We start from the raw sequence: 20502 nt of genomic DNA on the forward strand, positions 1-20502 counted from the left end.
ACAATGTCGGTGGCTTAAACTCAACTCCGCACCTCAGATAACAGGCATTAGGGCCGACAACAATCAGCGGCCTCCTTGTCAGTCACATAAATCTACATTTGTCAGCTCTTAGCTTTCTAGTGTTCTGGGGCAGCAGCCAATTTCCCCAGGCAAAGCATTACAGTGTATTATCAATGTATTCGTCATACCTTCAGAGAGTCCAGCAGGCTTTTAGGAAAAAACCTTTTTAAACCAACATCTTTCCTGAAATGAAGGAAATAGGTAAAATTTTCAGATTTCCTAAATTCAGAGACAATTTACAATATTTTGCCTTACTCTAGCAGCTCATAATTAGATTTTTTGTCCAGAGCATTTCCAGGCATTTCCCTAAAAAACCTCCTGGGGAAAAAACAAGAGCAATATTGTCAAGACCTATACTGTATATACATATGAAACACATTTATGCAACAAATATTCTTACCTAATTTCTAAACAACCTAGTTTCAAAGCAACATCTTGATCAACCTGGTCAGCCATATGTAGCATGTAATCGCTTTTTACCTAAAGAAAAGAAAACAGACTCATGTCAATACAACTAATGATTGAAATGAATATTGGGCCTCATTCACGGCACGTTCTTATGCACAAATTTGTTGTTAAGGCCTTCTTAGGAAGGTTTTTGGCATTCACAAAACATTCCTCTGTAAGAACAAATCCTAAGAACAGTCTGGAGGACTCTTACACACACAAAAAATCTCCAGTTCTGTTCACGATAATGCTCCTGATGGAACCCAACATTCTGGGTCAAATATATTTGTACAAATTAAATAATGTATTAATGTAAATATAATCATATTAGATTACAGATGCCTTAATAAGTTGGTGATTTCACTTGTAGCCTAGCTTTTAATGACAAGTAAAGTACCAAAGTATTGCTGCTAAAACTTTTGAATACCGCCGTTCACAAACAGCATTAAATGCAGTGCATTAACGTTTTTTTTATAAAGACGAGCGCTAGCCTCGATCCTGTGACTTTGCGATTACAAAGGCGAGCTCTACTCGTTGAGTTACGTCGCGCCGCTGCAACCACATCTATTTAAAAGACCAAGCCAGGGGAGAAGAAGGAAAACCCTTTCATGACGTACAGGTTATATCAATGTAAACATTTTGTAATGAGAGCAAAGTTGCATGCACGTAGTTGAGGCGGGTCCTTGAGCGTGTGGCGCCGATGACATATGCTAATTAGTGCAAACAAACCCAAACTCAGAACACAAGTATTTTCCCTATTTAAGAACGTGTCGTGAATCTGGCGCAGTTTCCTGACACTGTCTTCGTAAGTACATATGTTTTTTAAGCAGAACTAAGTAACTCATACCCCTAGAGGCCATAAGCGCCACTGCAGGGGTCGTAGTATCCTACATTTTTTTTTTTTTACTCATTACAGAAAAGACAAAGGGAGAGAGGGATATTGTACATTATGCCACAACCCAATTACACAATGGAGATAATTTTTTTTTCACTCAAACGTGGCTGTAAACACTGCTAAAGTGGCGCTAGCCCGCAGTTAGCTTTGTCCGTTGGCCTGTTCTTCTTCGTGATTCCATTAGTGTGTATTGTGCCTCCAGGTTGGAGCAGGGAAAATTGCAAGCATGGTTTTCTGGCCAGAGACACCAGGGGGAGATGAAATACCATCATCCCATTAACACTTGTATTACCACCAGAGGGACCATGAAAAGGATTTCTTTAGGTAAACAAGTTACTTAGTACTGCTTTAAGAAGATGTTCATGAATGAGTCCCATTATTTCTAAATTTACATATTTCTGTTGTTATGGTAACAAACCTGGTGATAGAGGTAGTTGAGGGAGGGTTTGTCTTCAGAGAAATGACTGAGGTAACCTTTTGGAAAGTATCGCATCCGCAGCTCATACCTGAAAAAGACAGACAACTTAACTAAAATGAGACGGTCGAGCGGCTAAAACAAAAAAATAAGCAAGGTCACATCTCATAAATTGTCCGGGAAAAAGACCTACGAGGAGTGCTTACTCATATGCCTTCGCACCGCTGATGCAAGCACACATTTCAAGGCTCCACTCTGGCTCGGTCTGAGGTATATATCTGAATTGTTAATGAATGTATGACACCAGCGCTCGGGAAAAGTTTATATCAAGCATAAAGCTGAATATGAACCAGCCAACACAGCACACACTCGATACAAATATACATTTATTAATATGCTTCCTTTGCTGAGTATCAATTAATGTATGCTGCAGTGTGTCATTACGAAACAGCATTTTTTTTTTAAAAAGGTTTTGAATTATGCCAGGATGGAGCCCTGACATTGCCCAGTGAGTGCGGACAGATTCTTGTAGAAAAACCTACTGCCAGATAGTGGAAGTGTCTCTAGAGTGGCCACATGGCTCTCTTTGATACTGATCCATTATATAAGACTGACGCATCCAGCAGCTACAGGGACTGAATGGGTCACAGCACAGTAGTTTGCTGTCATATAACAATGGAAATCAAGGTTGAAAACAAAATTAATAAAACATCTTCAATATATAATGAATGAGGGAGCGTAAAAAGAGAAACGGGCGCGCAGTGGTATGAAAGAGATGAGATACAGTATAAAAAAGATGAGAGGAAATGGATGGATGGAAAGATCAAAGTAAAAGAGGAGCAAATGCAGCGCGTGAGTTTGAATAAGAAAAAGGCACGCTCCGGAGTGTGATAGAGTCAGTCCATCCCCTGGGCCACTTCTGCTGATCTAACAATAGCTTGGCAGCGGCAGAAGCTCCTGTGGGCCTGCAGTGCAGCCACCCTCTGAGGCAGAGAATTCTAACATGCTCTTGAGAAGCTTGTCTACCGTGTGAAGAGGTCAGTCATTATCGCTTTACTTCAAATTGAAACGCAAGCTGCCAAACACTGAGTTCAGCAACTGACAATAATGAGCAGGGATGGCTCCATAGCTCTGCAAAGACAGGCCCGTCATATTGACAAATTATGAAGTGCAGAAGATACTGTGATAAATAATAGTACTGAAGACAATGCAACTAATACTGCAGCAATAAGTATGATCAATATCAGTAAGCACCTGTTCTTAATTTTGCCATGTATTAAATATCACATGTGCAACTGTGAGGCTATGATTTCAGTAATTATAATAGTCATATTATTCAACCTCTTTACATCACATGTGGTAAACGTCTGGCTAACAAGACGTCTACTACTGTACAAATAAAATATATAAATATATTTTTTTAATAAATACCTCCATACCCCTATTGGCTATACAAAAGAGTCTTCGTAGAACCAACTGGTTTCACAACTTCAGGTTTTATCAACTTGTTGTCAAATAGTGTGCGGCTGCTGCTATTCTGTGCATGTATTAACCTTTACATTCTGTCTAAGGTCAATTTAATTTATGCTGTGCTTGATCCAGGCAGAACAGAGAGCAAATACAGTTTTTCAATATGAATCCTTTACCTCCACTCCTCCTGTGGGTGCTGCTTCTCATATTTCTCTCTGACATGGGACACGCCCAGGTCTGGGTGTAACCAGTGAAGAGCGTCGGAGTGCAGATGGGTCAACCGGAGACCCAGCGAGGACACACAGCGCAGTTTGTGGATCTCCGCAATTTTCTGGATAACTCCCTGTTCGAATACAACACATGATGAAGTACAATTTGTCACGATTATATACAGTAGGTTGCGTTCATGTGACATTAACATATGTTACACTAGTGTAATACTGAAGTGGAGGACAGCCAGATTTGTTTGATAGAATTTATTTCTGTCGATGTTTTGACATTTTTATGTTTTGATTTCTTTTTCTGCAGTTACGAGAACTATCCGCATGAAACAAAAACTGGCATGAAATCCAATGTGTTCTCTCTTAGCGAAAATGAACCATAGTGATTCATAATAGTACACAATCACACTAAGCCACAAGATTTACACATGGGGCAAATTTGTAAACCCAATCCCGAAAAAAGATAAAGATAAGGTTCAACACCTGTGGATTTTCAGTTTACCGTATTTTCCCGACTATAAGTCGCTCTGGAACATAAGTCGCACCAGTCAAAAAATGCATGATGAAGAAAAAAACATATATAAGTCGCTCTGGAGTATAAGTTGCATCAGCCTTGGCAACTACCTGGGCACGGAGGCGTAACTGCACCGTTTAGCCTCTCCCGGCATCACGTTGTTCAAACTCTCATTTGCGTTCCTCTAGCTGTAGCCATCTAGCTTTTAGCCCGCGTTAAGCTTTTTTTGTTTTCTTCATTGCAGTAAAAGTAACTTCCGCTTTTCGCCAGTCCCGCACAAATTCCTCTGGTACACAAGCCTAGAGCGCCCTCTAGCGGTTGTCAGTGTGAAAATAACAAACATGTGAAATTATATATTTTTATACATATAAGTCGTACCTGGGTATAAGTCAGGCAAACTGTGAAAAAAGTGTGACTTATAGTCCGGAAAAAACTGTGAAAACCTATCATATAGAGCTACTTCATTTCCCTCCATCTGAAATACTAAATCAAATTCTAAAACATCGCGATTAAAAGCCATGTTTTCTCACCCTCACATCTGTAGCGTCGCCGTGCCTGATATTACTCGCCCACGTACAGGGTTCACTGTTTGTCTCGAAATAATGGAAGATCTTGAGAACTCGGTCCATGGAGCCGGGGGGCCTCTCCAGACCTCCGGCAGAGCTGCTGGTCCCAAGGCCCGTCCCGCCCGGCATCCCAGAGCGGGACTTCACCCCGCACACACCCGCCGTGGAGTGGTTGAGGTTGGCCTCCAAGTAGGAAGACGACGCCATGCCAAACTCGGACGGTGCTGCAGGGGCTAACTGGCCGTCATATTCTGGATGAGAGAGAAACAAAATAGCCCAGATTAAACTAGTCTCTACTGTAAAGTCTGTGTAACAGGACCAATTAAAACAAATCTGGCACAAAAAATGACATTTCTTTTGCTAAAACATAAAATTTGGTTTCATATTTTTTTGGAAAGTACGATGGCCATACAAAGTGATGCCCATAATAGTCACAAATTAATATGACACATGACATCAGTGAGTTTTTGCGGGCTGTGTTCAAGTTACCGCCAGATCATATTATGTCAAGAAGAAACCAAAATAGCAGTTCACAGGAGACTTTTGCAATATGACCTGCCCCCGAGTCTTCAAAGACAGGAAAAATACTTGAGCATAATGGATTAAAAAAAGTAGAGGTCGACGAAGCTCATTTTACAGTTTAAGGGGCATCATACACAAGATTATAGGAGACATTTCTAAAAAAAAAATCGACACCTGCCTTTAGAAAAAAACTGTCGACCTCTAAAAAGAAGAAAAAAAAAAAAAAGACCCCTTTCATTGTACAAAAACACTGCTGGCAAGTGTTTATTGTTTTTATATTTTTGAAAGGAGAGCCACTACAAGCACATCCTGAGGGGAATGCAGAATCCCAAAATGTAGAACTGCTTTTGCTATATTGCTTTTCTGTAATGAGTTAGTGGAACACACACTAATAACAGAGATTGTAGCTTGCTATAAATTCAAAACTTTCATGTTTAACAAAAAAAAAATATGATGTGTTCGTACCCAGAACCAAGTCAAATTTTATGTTTTGTTTGATTGATTGATTCAATAGCAAAACTGCAACTAAATGTGTTTTAGCTCATTATTTGGTATTTTTGTTGAATTTATACAGTAAAAATGTATGTCATAATTTTCCAATAAATTTCAATTTGAACCTAATTTATTGTTTTTTTAATGACATTTAAGGCTTTGATTTTGTCATGTAATTATTATTGAAAGATTGTTATTGTCCCGTGGAAACCCTGTGTACAGTACAATCAATGCAATGCATGATACTAGACCATAAATCAACCTGTCCAGGGACTCAGGGGGTGTGCTACAACCTGACACAAGGCGTCTTTCCTTTTTGGTCTATGCAAAATTGTGAACCGTCCATAAATAACCACACCAAAACATTCAGTTATGAGCCAACATGGAAACAAGATATGACGACAAAATCCCATACACAGAAGAGCCAGACCAAGAGTTTTTTTTTACTGATGCAGTTTCACCAGAAGAACCAGCCACTGCGCATTCACTTTAGTAATCAGATTATGTCACAAGCGCTGAAATGTTGTAACGTACCAAATCATACCTCAGCATAACAAACCACACTCATGTAACCGTAGCCTGAATACTTTACAGCTTTAGAAAATCGTATTAGGGAAAGAAAGAGACGCGCCTATAGGGCTTGGGCTGCTGCTGTTATTTAAATACATCCTACATACCTCACTACCATAACTGGGTCATTTCTTTTTTTTGTCATTTATTTGAAGTGTAATAAATGAAATTTGGCCAGTGGTTCATATACTTCTTCATCAGGTGTTACATCAAAAATTTGCCATGGCTTCTCCTCTATAATCTAAAAATGAGCTGCAGAGTTCGTTGACAAGACAAGCCACATAAAACAATTTACTGATAAAAAGAACAGAATAAAGATTGTTTATGGGACATTTTTACACATCTGGTATTATAGTAACCAAATTAAGTACTGCACAATAAATTGCCAAATTATTGTTATTGCAGTATTAGCTTAGTTTAGTTAGTTAGTCACAATATACTGTATCATAAAATCACAGGTGTTTTTTAATTTCATTGAGATTTACACATTTTTTGCACACACTAAAGTTCAGTTTAAGTCATGATTTTCGTAATTTAGTTCCATTTTACTGGCATTGTTGTGGTTTAGATTAGATTAGACAAATGGCTTATGCATTTTGTCTTATATTTTATGGTATGTACAGGGTTGGCATGGGTAAAATATCACAATATTCAAGACAATTGCTGAATATTGCATTCTTTCCCCTTCGTGCACCCCTAAAAGTAAGCCTGCATACCACAGTTTGTGAACCACTGAAGTAGGCCACTCGACTGTATACGGTGGAGCCCAGTGAATCCCTCTCACAGCGGGGCTCCAAACACTGACAAGCGGCCCCGTTATCCCTCCATAGGGCGAGAGTGTCGCACCGTCATGTGACTCCTTTAGATTGTATCTGGGTTACTGGGGGTAGCAGTACTGTCCCAGGGGACACAGCCTTTCTTTCCAGTTATCCATTTTTCCTTTTTCATCTCAATTTGGAAAATCTTACTACTACTCCAAAAAGCTCGAAAATAGTCCACAGCGACTGATAACAAAACCGTTCAGAGTGAGCCCTCACATCTCCAGTGGATCTCTCGGTCATATTGAACCACCACGCTCCTCTCTGCATCTCATGTTCCTCACTCTCCGCATCCTGCCACTCTCGCCCCGTCTGCACATAATGCCACTCAAATGGACTCCACTAAGAAAATACAACTGAGCAGTGAGCAGAGCTGCAAAGATTTTACATCAATGAAAAAAGGGAATAGTAATACAATGCTGATCACAAGAAGTGTACATTGTACCACAATTTGTCTCACCAACCTAAGTATAAAAAAATCCTGACTGGAATAGTTTCAAGATTAATAGCAATAAGTCCCACATCCTACATCAATTGGGTAGGAAAAAAATCAAAAAAATAACTAAACATCCTTTCTCCACATGGCTTTAGTTATTGTGCAAAGAACGTTCCTACTTACTCGATAAGCATGTGATTCTCTATTAGTTTGTCAGACGCAAATGTCAAAGGAAATTCATCTCATGATAAATGTGTTATTAACACAGGCTGTATGCATGTACTCTTATGTGAATGAGCAAGCCACATTTCTGCCATCATTAAGTTATGCATGTGCTCAAAATGAGTATAATGAACTGAAACTGGATTTAAATATATATATTAAACCAATATTGCAAATCTAATTGGGATTAAATGTTATTATGCATGTTTACAGCAGAGTTGCAAGGACAAAGCATCCTGCTCTATTTGCCATAATATATGTTTGATTGATTTAATACATACTTGGTAAGGGGTGCTGTACATAAATACACGCCCCTTTGGTCCAGCAAAGGGGGATGCAGCCGCTGTTCTCCATTGTCTCTGTAGCCGGCCAAAGGGCCCAGACACAACTGTTCAGGCTCAGAACCAGCATGGAGCCTCACTGGCTCCTGATGCACACAAACACCAGCAGATTTATATCCAAGAGGTGGTGAGGCATTTCACTATGAAAGTGTGTTTGCCATAAGCCCGTCAGTAAAATCCATACAAAACGTCCATAGACGGCTGGCGGAGAATTAGCCAGTGCTCACGCTCCAAGACAGTCCATGAGTGAGGGGAAGCAGGAAAAGGAAGATGTTGAATATCCTCTGTACAGTGGAGGTGGTGACACAGCAGATCTCCAACAGGAGGTGCAGAGCATAACACAAAGCTCTGTCTACAGCTGCACAGACAACTCCATTATCAGGGTCCAACTCCAGCTGAGAGAGATCCCCCAAATGTTTTCAGTTCATTAGGGCAGCACAAGTAATCGGAATTACTGATTAAAGTATACCATCTTTGCTAACAGTAAAATACCCTGTCTCTATCGGTATCAGGCAAATATAAACAAGCATGTTCTGTTAGTTTAGCATGTCATATTTCAGTCTTTTCACAAAACACTCCAGGACATGTTCACAATCTACACTATGAACTCTACACTATGCAGTTACATGATGGAAGGAAAGTCTAATCTCTCGCCTATTTGGACTTGAACCCATGATTTTAAAGCATATACAAGTCAGGCAGACAAGCTGAAAGTACATAATCTAAAATCCGACGGTCCAACGGGGAATAGATAACGGCTACCAACGTGTCATCACAGGCCTTTTTGTTGTTGAATTAAAGTCTATGCGTCTGAAGACCTAGCAGTGCTTGAGGTCTAAAGACTGAATGATTTCACTAGTTAGTCTATCCACTTGTCCAACAAATCCACTAAAACATCAAACGGACGCCTCAGTGTAGAGCTGGTGATTCAATAAATCAATGCTTGATGTGAAATTCAAGGAGGGCCCTTCCCTGCAGTCAGAGATCTCGAGGCACCAGGTCCAACATTGTGTGTCAATAATCCGAATAAGAACTACAGCCCTGGGCTAAAAATAGTCTTTTTTCGCATAATTTTAAAAAGACATCCGCGTTTTAACTCAATGCAGTTGTCCACAGCAGAGAGAAGACGCAGGAGCAGGCAATCAATGGAAAGTGAATGTAGGGCACTGAGAAGTAGAGCATTTGAGGGCGAAGGAGATGAGAGTCACTGGCGCAGCAGGAGAAAGAAGAGCAAGTGCCGTGACAACCAGAAAAGATTAGGCCACAAGAAAAGCTGAAAGCAATGTTGAACCGGGAAAAGAGTCAGCCAAAGAAAAAGTAAACACAGAGACGAGAGGCTGATCCTCCAAAGCCACAGCGCCCTGAGCCTGCACTGAACCAGGGCAAAACAGGTATCTGATGTCAGGGAGAGATCGGCAGATTGACACAGACCACGCAGAAAAACGAGGACCAAAATACACCAACAGCATCAAAATTGCATTCTGTATTCCAAAACGCTCTCGAAAGGCTTCCGTCCCAGGTGTAATTCAGTCCTCAAAGAACGCATTTGGAGCTGTAGAAAAAGAAAACACACACATCTTGCCGCAGACCAAACAGAAACATCCAGTGAAACCCTCCTCCAGCCGTGAGTGCGCACAGAGCGTGCAGGGAGCGGGACAGAGGGATGTATACAGGAGAGGGAGTGTGCGCCCCGGTAAGCAGGAAGTCAAATATGTGAGTGAACATTCAGAGGCAGTGAAAGTCAGAGGGTGTTTGTCCAGGGCTGTTTAGTGAACGCGGCTGAGCACGAGGGCAAAAAGCTGCTTTACTCACGACAAACCGGACAGCAGTGAGGGAGGGGCTTTCATGTGGAGAGCAGGATGAAAATATACAGCTTGTTGTAAATGAGTTGTTGTTGTTGTTGCCAGTTCAGTCCAATATATAAACAATGTCACAACACAAATAAAACCCAGGAAAGACGTTTTATCACCAACAACCTGAAAAAGGTTGACAAATCACATCTACACATTTGTGTTTCCATCTGTTGTTAGCGGGACTGCAGCTCTTAATTACATAAGGTAAATTGTACCCTGGGAATAAGCTTGTTTTAAATTAAATGACCATTTAGAAAAGCATGACATTCTTTCTTAATATAGTTACAGAAGAATATGTATTGTGCTTTAAGTTCTCCACTCAAACTGAACTCGTGAACTCACTCAGAGGAATGAGAGTAGTATGGCGTCTGCTACAGACTGGATTCTGCCAGTGGGGCTGCCTGCAGCCCTCCAGTGCCATCTCATTAAAAGTTTTACTTAACTCAAACTTTTGACTTTTGAAAATATTGCATATTTAGATCATGTCATTGCGTTGATTTTCAAAGTGTGTCTTTCACCTCAAAGAATGATGACATACTACAACAACCTTTTTTTTAACTTATTAATATGTTTTTCACTATAATTGAATGTCACGTTTTCTTTCAGCCCATAAGAGAGTATTCAATGTTATGTCTCATGGGGGACAAGTGCCCATTGACAAAAGACAGCAAACAGAAAACTCTGGTCAAAGGGCCACCCAATCAGCATTAAGATGAAGGTTGTGACATTTTTTGTTCACTTACCAGTACCGTAGTAGGATATCCTGGAAATATCTGGAAAATAAAAAGAGATGAACAATTATTAACAATAATTTATTTTGAAATGCTTTAAGTTAAAAAACACACACACACAAAAATATATATTTACCAAGTAGACTATGTATTCATTTGTTCCAGTTGTGGGCACTTGCCAAAAGTGTGGCTCAATATTCTACATACAAACTACAAAGGATGTAATAATCTTTATGCAGTATCAAAACACAAACACTGTCTCCTCGTATAACCTTACTTGTGAAATCCATCACACAAATTCTGATAGTATTGAAGTAAGAAAATTAGAATTGGAAAAACTGGTCAATTGAAGCAGAGCAATGTTTTCAGATGCTCGAAAGTCCTCCCTCCTACTCTCCTCTCATTTCCCTCTTCACCCACTCACTGTAGAAATCCGTAGCCTCTGGCAGTGAACCACAGAGGCTACGCTGGAGCTGACACCACGCTATCAGCATTGCACAACTCCAGCCGAACATCAAGACAACAATGCCAGCCTTCAGCAGCTCATGCCCCGAACAGTCAGTCACAATACAGAGGCAGGACAGGTTCAGCGTGACTGACAGACAGGCTAACATTAGGCTAGCCGTAGATAGCCTTAATTAGGCAGTTCTTAGTCTCAAAGGACTGTTGTATTCACATAAATTATTAGAGCATACATTTTACATATACACCTTAAGGCTTGAATATACTTGTGTTTTCTGAAGCTATGAAAATGTCTCTTTAATTATGAAATGGGATTTGTAAAAAGACCTTTACATTGCAAGGCAAAGGCAAAGCAAATTGATGGGAGAACACAATTCATACTAAGTAATTTGATTCCCTAAATCAGCCTTTGCTGCAGAATATTAAGGATTTGGATCTATAGTGGGTCTAAACCTACTGTCACAGGTGGCTGGTTGTGACATTTTTATTGTATGTGGGCATTCTCAATGTGGTATGGCAAATAAAGACATAAATTGGGTCGATTAAGGCATCTGGCTTCATAATCTGATAATCTGCTAGGATTTTCATTTCAGTTTAAGAGAGAAATTCAACCACATTGACATAAGTAGGTAATGGGACTTTTTAACTATGAGTATTTTGCAAATACTCAATTATGACAAATATTGCATTTGCGAACTAAATATGAACTCACGGTTTGCAGGTTTTTCACAATGACAAATCCTTCAGGACACAGATTTTTGGACATTATATTATCTAAACAATTGCATTGCACTCCATTACAGCTGAGATTTTGATTTTGATTAATCGTGCAGCCCTAGATATTTAGCTTACTAGAGAGCTGTGCTTTTCGTAAGAAGAAAAGCATCACGAATGACCTGACATGCATGATTCAAATATTGCGTTATTTACACAAAGCTACTAATCATCCAATGTGTGTTAACCTGACAGCTGCAGAATGGTGACACAACCCATCAGGTATCTTAAATATACCTATTAGTGGAAAACAGAAAAGATGGCCCCGGGCACAGGATGGGTGTCAGAGAAGACTGATCCTGTAATCCTATACAGCACAATAAAATATAACCACGACAACTGAAGGCAAAGGCACGAGACTGCGCACAATCAGGAGACATAGTGGTGGAACAATACGTCGCACTGACTTTTAAACACCAAAATAAAAGTCTGAAGTCTTGCTTCAAATAGACGCTAAAATATGACTTAGTGGTACACATGTCTACGGCAGCACTCAAGGCTTCTATGTTCACAACTTTGCTCAATCAAAATCTATAAAGCACATATAAAACAGTTAATAGAACAAAAAAAGCAATACAATACAATACAACAATTTTGAGGTGAAAGCACCAAAAAGTAAACATTTTATAAAGTATTTGAGGTTGAAGAATAGCCTGACAATGCAGCAATAATAAATTGGGTGATTCTAGTTGCACATTTATAACAATAATAAAAGAATTATAAAGGTGAAATGAAACATAAACACAAAAAACGATCTTCTTGTCTAATCACAGCCACTAGTGTTTTGAAGTGTGACAGCCCTTTTTTCCCCCCTTTTTTTTAATGAGATGCTTCAACTAAAAGCAATTACATAACTACTACACATACTTTTTATGTGACACTACCTTCAGTCTTTTATGGAAAACAACAACTGCAGAGAAATGTGAAAAGAGCTGAATCACAAGGGAACAATTTGGGAGGATAGTGGCAGTAAACATCTGCCGCGTTGTTTGTGTGGAGACAACCCAGAATTCGAACGCTGCACAGGACAAACGTTTAATCCCTTCCAATTTATTCATGCTTCAGAGCTTTTCGTGTTCACAAAATTTCCAAGAGAGACAACAATATTAGACGCCTGTTCGTGTTTGTCTTTGCGCCACACTCTACCTGTCTGTGAGGTTTCCACATGCAACTGCTTGCACAGCGGTGAGCAGCACAAATTCCTTTCAAGCTCCCAACCTTCCAGACCCTCAGTACCTGCCTCTGTAGCACCGAGAACCCAAACAGTGAGTCCAATTCAAACCTAACACAGCGGGCCAGTTGTGAGTGCGTATCCGCTCGTACATACCTCCATTAGTGCAGCCCAGTAAATCCCAGAACTGCATTTTAGCAAGAGGGACGCGGAGCCCTACGCCTCCCGCTTAATCACACAAGCTGTATGTTCCTATTCGATCTCACCACTTCCTCGTTGGACTGTATGCTGTCACTTATAGGGAGGGAAAACACCCGCCCACTGATTGTTTTGGCCTGACACACCTGGGGGCTGAGTTTCATCACAAAACACGAGTATACACTTCTCCCAGGCATGCTTCCCCCCCATTGTACCGGTTCTTCCCTGTTTTTTTTTTTGTCAGTAATTTTCCCTGCTACCTGAAACGGACAGGTGTAAAGATCATTGTAACACGCTCAATGAAGCTCCCTCCATCCCTGTCAGAAGGAATTAGTGAAAGTAATAGGGAACAGGCAGGCGCATAACAGCATTGGGGATTTTGAAAACAACAACAGAGTAAGAATCGCTTACAAATACCAAGCTACACCAAAACTACAAGTATATTCCATGCTGTGTGTTTTAAATATGTAGATGGTGACGTCACTTTATCAATGAGCAATGCACTTGACTTCACAAATCAATGTATAATTCGCAATTAACAAATCAAGAAGACTGCAGTTATTCAGGTAATAATGTCCTTTGACTAGGGCTGCAACTAACGATTATTTTGGTAATCGATTAATCTACAGATTATTTTTACGATTAATCTCTTGGCTGTGAAAGGTGCATGGAAATTGTATTTTTTCTATTTTTTATCACATAGAGCTAAAGTGGCGGCGCTTGAGGACATGTTGATGGAGTAAACTTAGAGTAAACATTTGTAGGAGGCTCTTTGTGCTAATTCTGCTTTCTGATTGGACGAGACAAAGACAGATATTCATGAAATTTACAATGTACAAAACACTGCAGACCCTCACTTTAAAAACAAAGTAGGTTTTCATCCACATTACATAATTTTCATGTCTTTTTTGCTGTATTTTAGTCTGTGTTAACTAGAAAACGATTAATCGATTACTGAAATAGTTGACAACTATTTTAGTAATCGATTAGTTGTCGATTAATCGATTAGTTGTTTCAGCCCTACCTTTGACTGAAGCTAAACCTTAATTAACATGTTCTTGAATCAGTTTAGCAGTTTATCAGTTTTTAGTTTTTAAAAATGTGCACAGAGAACTGAATATTTATTTTGAAACATAAATTGCAACTCTAATTGCAATCACATGCAAAAAAATGCAATAATTTCCCCCTCCAAATAGTTTAGCCCAAACATAAATATCAATAACAAAAACCAACATGTCACAATATCAAAATCTCCAGCGTAATAAAACTGGATCTACCTACAATGCTTGAATTTCAGTCAAACCAACCATTTCACTCCTTGAAGAAAAAGCTATTGTAAAATAGACGGAACAATAATGTCCCAGCAGAGCGATACTACACCTTGAACAAGAAAAGAAGACATTTGACAAAGACATGACAGGCTCTGGCTTCAAAACCCATGGGACATGCTGACACATCAGAGCCACTAGTACAAGCAGAAATGCATGCTTATTTATGTTATATCTGATGTTGTGGTTGCATTAGGGGATTTCAACGCAGCAAATGACAATATTAAACACCCAGTGCAAACAAATGCCTTCAAATGTATGAATTCAAAGGATGAGCTTGAGTGGGTGCACATTTTTATGGCTGACAACCAACCAAAACACTTGAGATGCTCTGGGTTGTGACGAACAGCCTCCCTTTGTCCTAAAACTGCTGCCTTTTACAATAAGACCCAGCCTACGTGCTCGTGCATCAACACAAGGCAGATGTTTTGGACGCTGCTCGGGCTTGGACTTTTGCACCTCGGTGAGACACACGTAAATACTCAGGGGTGGATTCGGCCACTGCACCACTGTCTGTGAGGAATACAAATGACTTCACCCAATCAACATGATCAGACACACGCGGCTGTCAGCCTCTCAACTCACCACACAATCCCGCATATGGCACCAAAAATACAGTCATCGGCTCATTGTAAAATGCTTAACTCATTGTCTGTCTGGTACCCCCATTTAATGCTAAGCTAACCCTGCTAACGGTGGGCTATTCCCACTCACTCAATCCGCCCCCAAGATGGATCAATACTCACTTTCTCCAGAGCAACGGTCCCGGCCGCACCTTCGTCTCCAGAACCGGGCGTTTAGTCCTCCCACAGAAAATGTCAATACATCACGCGTACACCCGCTGACAAGAGAACCGGCTCCGTTGTCCCGAAGCTCCGTGTGTGCCTCTCCAATCCCACTCCCAGTCTGTTTTTGTCCACACAACAGCGCCGTGCCAGGCTGTGTGTGTCCACTGCTAGCCGTTAGCACTGCTGCTGCTCTCCCAACATGGCTGCAGCTGAGCACTGACAGCCAGGGGTTGACCACAGGGGCACTACAAGCTTACTTTCACAATCTTTGTAATTCATGACTCATGCATTCAATACTGCTGAGGGCCCTGTAGTCTGAAGTTTGTATATTTATTTCAATTTATTTTCATTTTACTTTGTTTTGTCAGTTAAAGATGAGCAGCTAAAGAAGTCCTGATTACAGAGTTCATCAGTAACTTACAATGTTTTATCTCCTGGTTTTGTTTTTCCATGACAAATTGAATGAAATCCCTTTTTAATGGTTAAATAGTTGTTTTATATCCTATTATGATCATCCTAAAAGCCAGCATTACTGTAGGCCTACTGGTAAAGCCTACGTCCCCACAATAAAACCCACTCAATTTCAGCCTTTGCTTCCAGTTTCTCCCGTGCCAGATTCTTTGAAAAGTCATAGCACTCCATCTAGTGGTCTTGGTGAGGAAGGAGAAACTAATAAGGTTCCAGTGTTCATTTTGACATAACATATTTTACTTTAGTTTTAGTCTTAGTCTTTTGATTAAAAGGTAAATTAACATTAGTCAAGATTTAGTCAGAAAAAATCTTTTCAATTTTAGTCGATTAAATTAAATGTGTCTTAAATTTAGACTTCGCATTTATAATATTCATTATAGTCATATTTAATCTTGTTCCTCTGCTACATGAACAAAGGTCAGAGCTGTTCCATTGGCAGAAAATGTACATGATATGAGGCTCTTTCAGACTGTCAATAGAAGTTTGGATGATTAGTCTTATTTTAGTGGATTAAAATATCTGGTATTTTAGTCATAGTTTTAGTCTCATGAAAAACTTTTAATTTAGTTTTAGTCCAATTTTAATCGTCAAAAATATAACTTTGACTAAAATTAAGACTAAATCTTTTAGTTGACGAAATTAACACTGTAAGGTTCCATACCTGTCAGCAAGCTATAGCTTAGGGCTGGGTGATTTTGGAGAAAAAATAACAAACTAGGTACTGTTTTTGCCAAAGAAATGGCTGCGAACCTGTCGATTATAAAGTCCCATGACGATTATTGAGATTGCGATTTCGACTAAATTTCGATTCATTGCCCTGCCGTACTATAACTATATCTCTATAGAATAAATACAGAGCTGGACTATATTTTTATTTTATTTTATTAGAAAAGTCAGACACTTACACACATACAATTCAGTTTTTACCACAATGTGAAGATTGTCTATATCACTTTACAATCATAATAATTTAAAGAAAAAAAAAAAGGAAAAGAAAAAAAAAAAAAATCTCATTATGCATAACATATGATAAAGGCTGATGATGAGTGATAATAATTCTACTGGTATAGTCAGTGTGTCTTTTCACTATGCAATATTTATTTCATGGGGGAAATAATATAATAGGATGGGGGGCTGTAGGATACAGCAGGAGTAAAGCAGCAGTTCAGGGCAGGATGCAGAAACATCTACATCTAAATAAATACACACACACACACAGGCAAAAAGTGTACACCAATTTGATAAAGAAATGGCCATACGGAACATGGCACATAGCTAAACCAGCATGTGTTTAATAATATACATCCAAGGGTTTAACTCAATATTCAACATAAGGGACAGCTAACATCAATGGGTAATGAAGAATAGCAGTGATATAGATGAAACAGCAAACCTGATATAAGAGAAGGTATGATTCGGGTTAGTTTAGTATTTTGCCTTGACCTCAGCATACCACTCCAGTGGATTTTGAGGTTTGATGATCCAAGTTTCCATTACAAGTCTCCATAGGGATGTCCTGAGGTCGTTTGCTCTTGTCTGCGCCAGAGGAGGACAGCCTGAGGCGCTGAGAGTCGTTGGTGTGTGAACGACTCCGAGAGCCATCAAATGAAGAGGTGCTGGAGTTGGTCCTGGACCGCAGTCTGGTCATGCTGGCACTGGACACTGGAAAAGACACACAGTAATAGGCTTATTATTTCATCTGTCAAACGGTCTAGCATAGATTCTTGTTTGATGATTACTTACAATATCCAAGGCCCTGGATAAAATACTTCATGGCTTCAATGACTTTGGCGGGCTGGGGTAAAAATGTCAGAAACAATTACTACTGAATGAACAATTGTATACACTTTCTACATTTCACAGCAGCACTATAGTCAGCGTAAAGGTTTACCTGATCCACTTGAGGAAGTCCTCCACAGTCTGCCATCTACAAAAGATAACACAAGGTCAGGGTGTTCCAATCTGTTTTCTTCAACATAAAATAATATAGACTCTGTTCAATTACCTTGAGCAGAGTGGTCTTTGTGGGATTCAGCTTTGAGTTGCAGTCGACCACAGGTTCCACTGCTGGAGAATTATCTCCTACAACCAGCAGAGTGGAGCACCTGGAGTGGAGAACATACAAGGTTAAATGAAGGATTCTAATCATGGAGAGCTTTTTCAAACACATGATATGGCTTTTACTCACTTCAGAGTGCGTACATTGATGCTTCCTCCAGGGACTGGCCTCTCCACCTCCAAAGCGCCTCTGCTATGGTAGGAGCGGTAGAACTGATTTACATTGGACTGATTCATAGTTGCTGTAATGTGGTGGCGATATGTAGCTATGAGGTCCTGGTTTGTCTGGATCTCATCCTAGAAATACAGGTAAAAACATTAGCTTTTTTTTAATTATTGGTTAAATAGCTTCACGTTTTGAAATGTCTTTATTGCAAATACCTTTCCAAAGATGTGTGCAATGATCGTGTCAGGGAGGGTTTGTGTCCATTCAGTGAGCTGTATACCCCAAAGAAACTATGAATTCCACAACAGATAAAAAATATGGCATGACTATATTGGACAACACAAGACTTTGCTCACCTTGTTTGCTACAGTGTCCATTATCCCTTCTGCATGTGGGTTAATGTTTATCAGTATTAGCCCATCAACCATGTCAGAATGGTTCAGCTGCACAAAGAAGCTTTAAGTTAGTCCACTGTATAATATCTCTAATTCCTGCATCTCTTCTGCATAAAGTATGAATTTAAAATCTGAATAAACTTACAGCAAATTTTGCAAGGACATAGGCTCCTGCTCCAACTCCCAGCCCAATGACACTGCGTAAGCTGCAGAGCACAAGGTCAGAGCACAGTCAATTGTAGAAAATGTGCTACTGTTTAAAAACAAAAGTATCAAAGCAAACATTTAGGTTTATCTCACCCAAAGTGTTTGAGGACAGTGGGCAGGGTTTCAGATAACTGGTCCATTGTTGGGTAGACATATCTAAAGGAACAGCAGATTGTGAGTTGAAAGTTGTTTAAAAATATAAAATACAAAAATATCTGCTAAAACTATTTACTTACGAAGCAGGGAGAGTCTTTGCCTCCTCGTGTTGCCCAGGAGCTTCAACATGACAAACAGGGAAGTGTCTAAGGATCTCCCGCATGTCCTCATGATTGAAGAGTGTCTCAAAACAGGACTTGTCTAGAGTCAGTGAGACAGAAAGAGGAATATTGTATATAATGTATTTTAAATATAAAACAAAGGAGTTATTTTTGAGCACTCAAAAAAGCATACGTACGGTTTAGTCCAATGTCATGGTAAGTCAAGATGATGGGACCCTTTGTTCTTGGAGTTCCAGCCATAATACAGTGAACTTTTCCATACTGAGTATCAACATACTCATCCTAAAATGAAGCGCAATCATAAAATGTTTAGCATCATTCATTTAGAAATGGCACAAAAATAAAATAAGATACTTACAGTGATCTGAGGCTCAAAGACAGAGTCACACTCACTGTCTTCCAGGACCATAGCTGCTGCTGCAAAAGAGGTGAACTAAAACGTGCAGACAAAGAGCAAAAGATGTGTGGGGAAGGCTTGAAATAAATTAGAATTAAAGCTACTCAATAGCAGACACCACCTGCAAACAGTAAGGTGAAAAACAAAGTGTGCGTGTCGAGCTAAGTGTCCCAGACATACGTTTGAGCTGGTTTATATACTGAGCACTGATCTGCCCTTAAGCCTAACCTGGTTCACATGTGGCCAATTGACTGCTTCTACCATAATCCCACCCTGGTCCTCTTCCACATTGAGAAACTAGTCTACAAATCGTAAACATAAGTACCATTGTTGTATATTTCATATTATTCAAGGAGTTACATATGTCAAACTGCAGTAAAGTGTCACATTGTTTATTGTTTATTGTTTATTGTTTATTGAAAGGATCCCCATTAGCGCAGTCATGCTGCCGCTATTCTTCCTGGGGTCCCACTAAATCCATTCACAAAAAGTATAAACAGTATTTAAATCCATACAAAATGTGTATCAATACATTTGTATATCCTACTAAAATCCTATAACAAGTGTAGAAACCGATTTTAAATGAATGTGTTGAGGTTTAGAATTAACAGGCAATAATCAAATTTTGTGGGGGGAAAAACCCAATATATACACAGTGACATCAACAGCCTCAAATCTTACATTTGCGCATCACGGCTGTGTTTGCTTTTGCCCTTTAGCAAAGAAGCGATCATGTTCTTAGAGTGCCATCTGTTCCTTAGGTTAAACAACACGCTTGTCAAAGTGGAGCTGACCTTGATTGGTTTTTGTCTTCAAGTCATTCTTGTACTAACAATAAACGTGCTGAAGTTGAAGTGGGTTACCTTGGCAATTGCAACAAAAGTAGATGTCGAGTTTGAATCTTGACTCATAGTTGGCTCATAGTTACACAATTCAACAAGTTTTGGACTGACAAAAATATCGATGATACTGTTAATCTGATACATCACAGGAATAACATGAGAATAGGATGGAAAGAGCATGGTAACTCAGGATAATGCATTTTGGTAAAGCTGTAATTTAATATGGATTAGATAAATCAGATAAATTTGGTGTGTGCCCTGTTTCTTTTTTTTTGTTTGTTTGTTTTTGTTTGTGTAGTTTATTTGAGCAATTAACATTTTCTCTTTCTCCATAGTTTCACAATCATACAGTTAATGGAAGCTCAAAGGGAGTCGACTGAAGCAAAAGCTTATA

The 20502-nt window shown here is 39.6% G+C and overlaps 2 protein-coding genes across 13 annotated transcripts in view; both read right to left on the minus strand.

The window, feature by feature from the left end:
* LOC306967230 (focal adhesion kinase 1-like) overlaps positions 1 to 15359 on the minus strand; it is a 36486-nt gene extending 21127 nt beyond the window's left edge. For 4 of the 12 annotated variants that reach the window (XM_079562167.1, XM_079562166.1, XM_079562165.1 and 1 more), the window contains exons 1-7: positions 7930 to 8491; positions 4553 to 4839; positions 3464 to 3630; positions 1821 to 1908; positions 461 to 540; positions 316 to 378; positions 189 to 243 (exon numbers count right to left, since the gene is read on the minus strand). In XM_079562167.1, coding sequence (XP_079418293.1) covers positions 189 to 243; positions 316 to 378; positions 461 to 540; positions 1821 to 1908; positions 3464 to 3630; positions 4553 to 4839; positions 7930 to 8059 — 870 coding nt within the window. In that variant the 5' untranslated portion in view covers positions 8060 to 8491. Of the gene's footprint in view, positions 1 to 188; positions 244 to 315; positions 379 to 460; positions 541 to 1820; positions 1909 to 3463; positions 3631 to 4552; positions 4840 to 7929; positions 8503 to 10585; positions 10616 to 15252 lie in introns of those variants that run through there. The other 8 variants (XM_079562163.1, XM_079562159.1, XM_079562164.1 and 5 more) reach the window with 5 other exon arrangements.
* A 1750-nt stretch (positions 15360 to 17109) lies between these two features.
* On the minus strand, positions 17110 to 19281 carry LOC306967233 (protein NDRG1-like). The gene is made up of 12 exons (XM_079562173.1): positions 19228 to 19281; positions 19046 to 19151; positions 18828 to 18948; positions 18685 to 18747; positions 18530 to 18590; positions 18346 to 18432; positions 18205 to 18261; positions 17954 to 18120; positions 17771 to 17870; positions 17657 to 17692; positions 17509 to 17560; positions 17110 to 17427 (listed from the first exon to the last, which is right to left on the minus strand). Exons 1-12 carry the CDS (start codon positions 19276 to 19278, stop codon positions 17210 to 17212), a joined length of 1119 nt encoding a protein of 372 aa, XP_079418299.1. The 5' UTR covers positions 19279 to 19281; the 3' UTR covers positions 17110 to 17209.
* Between the last annotated feature and the right edge of the window lie 1221 nt (positions 19282 to 20502).

Source organism: Gobius niger, assembly GCF_951799975.1.
Source record: "Gobius niger genome assembly, chromosome: 8".
Taxonomy (NCBI): domain Eukaryota; kingdom Metazoa; phylum Chordata; class Actinopteri; order Gobiiformes; family Gobiidae; genus Gobius; species Gobius niger.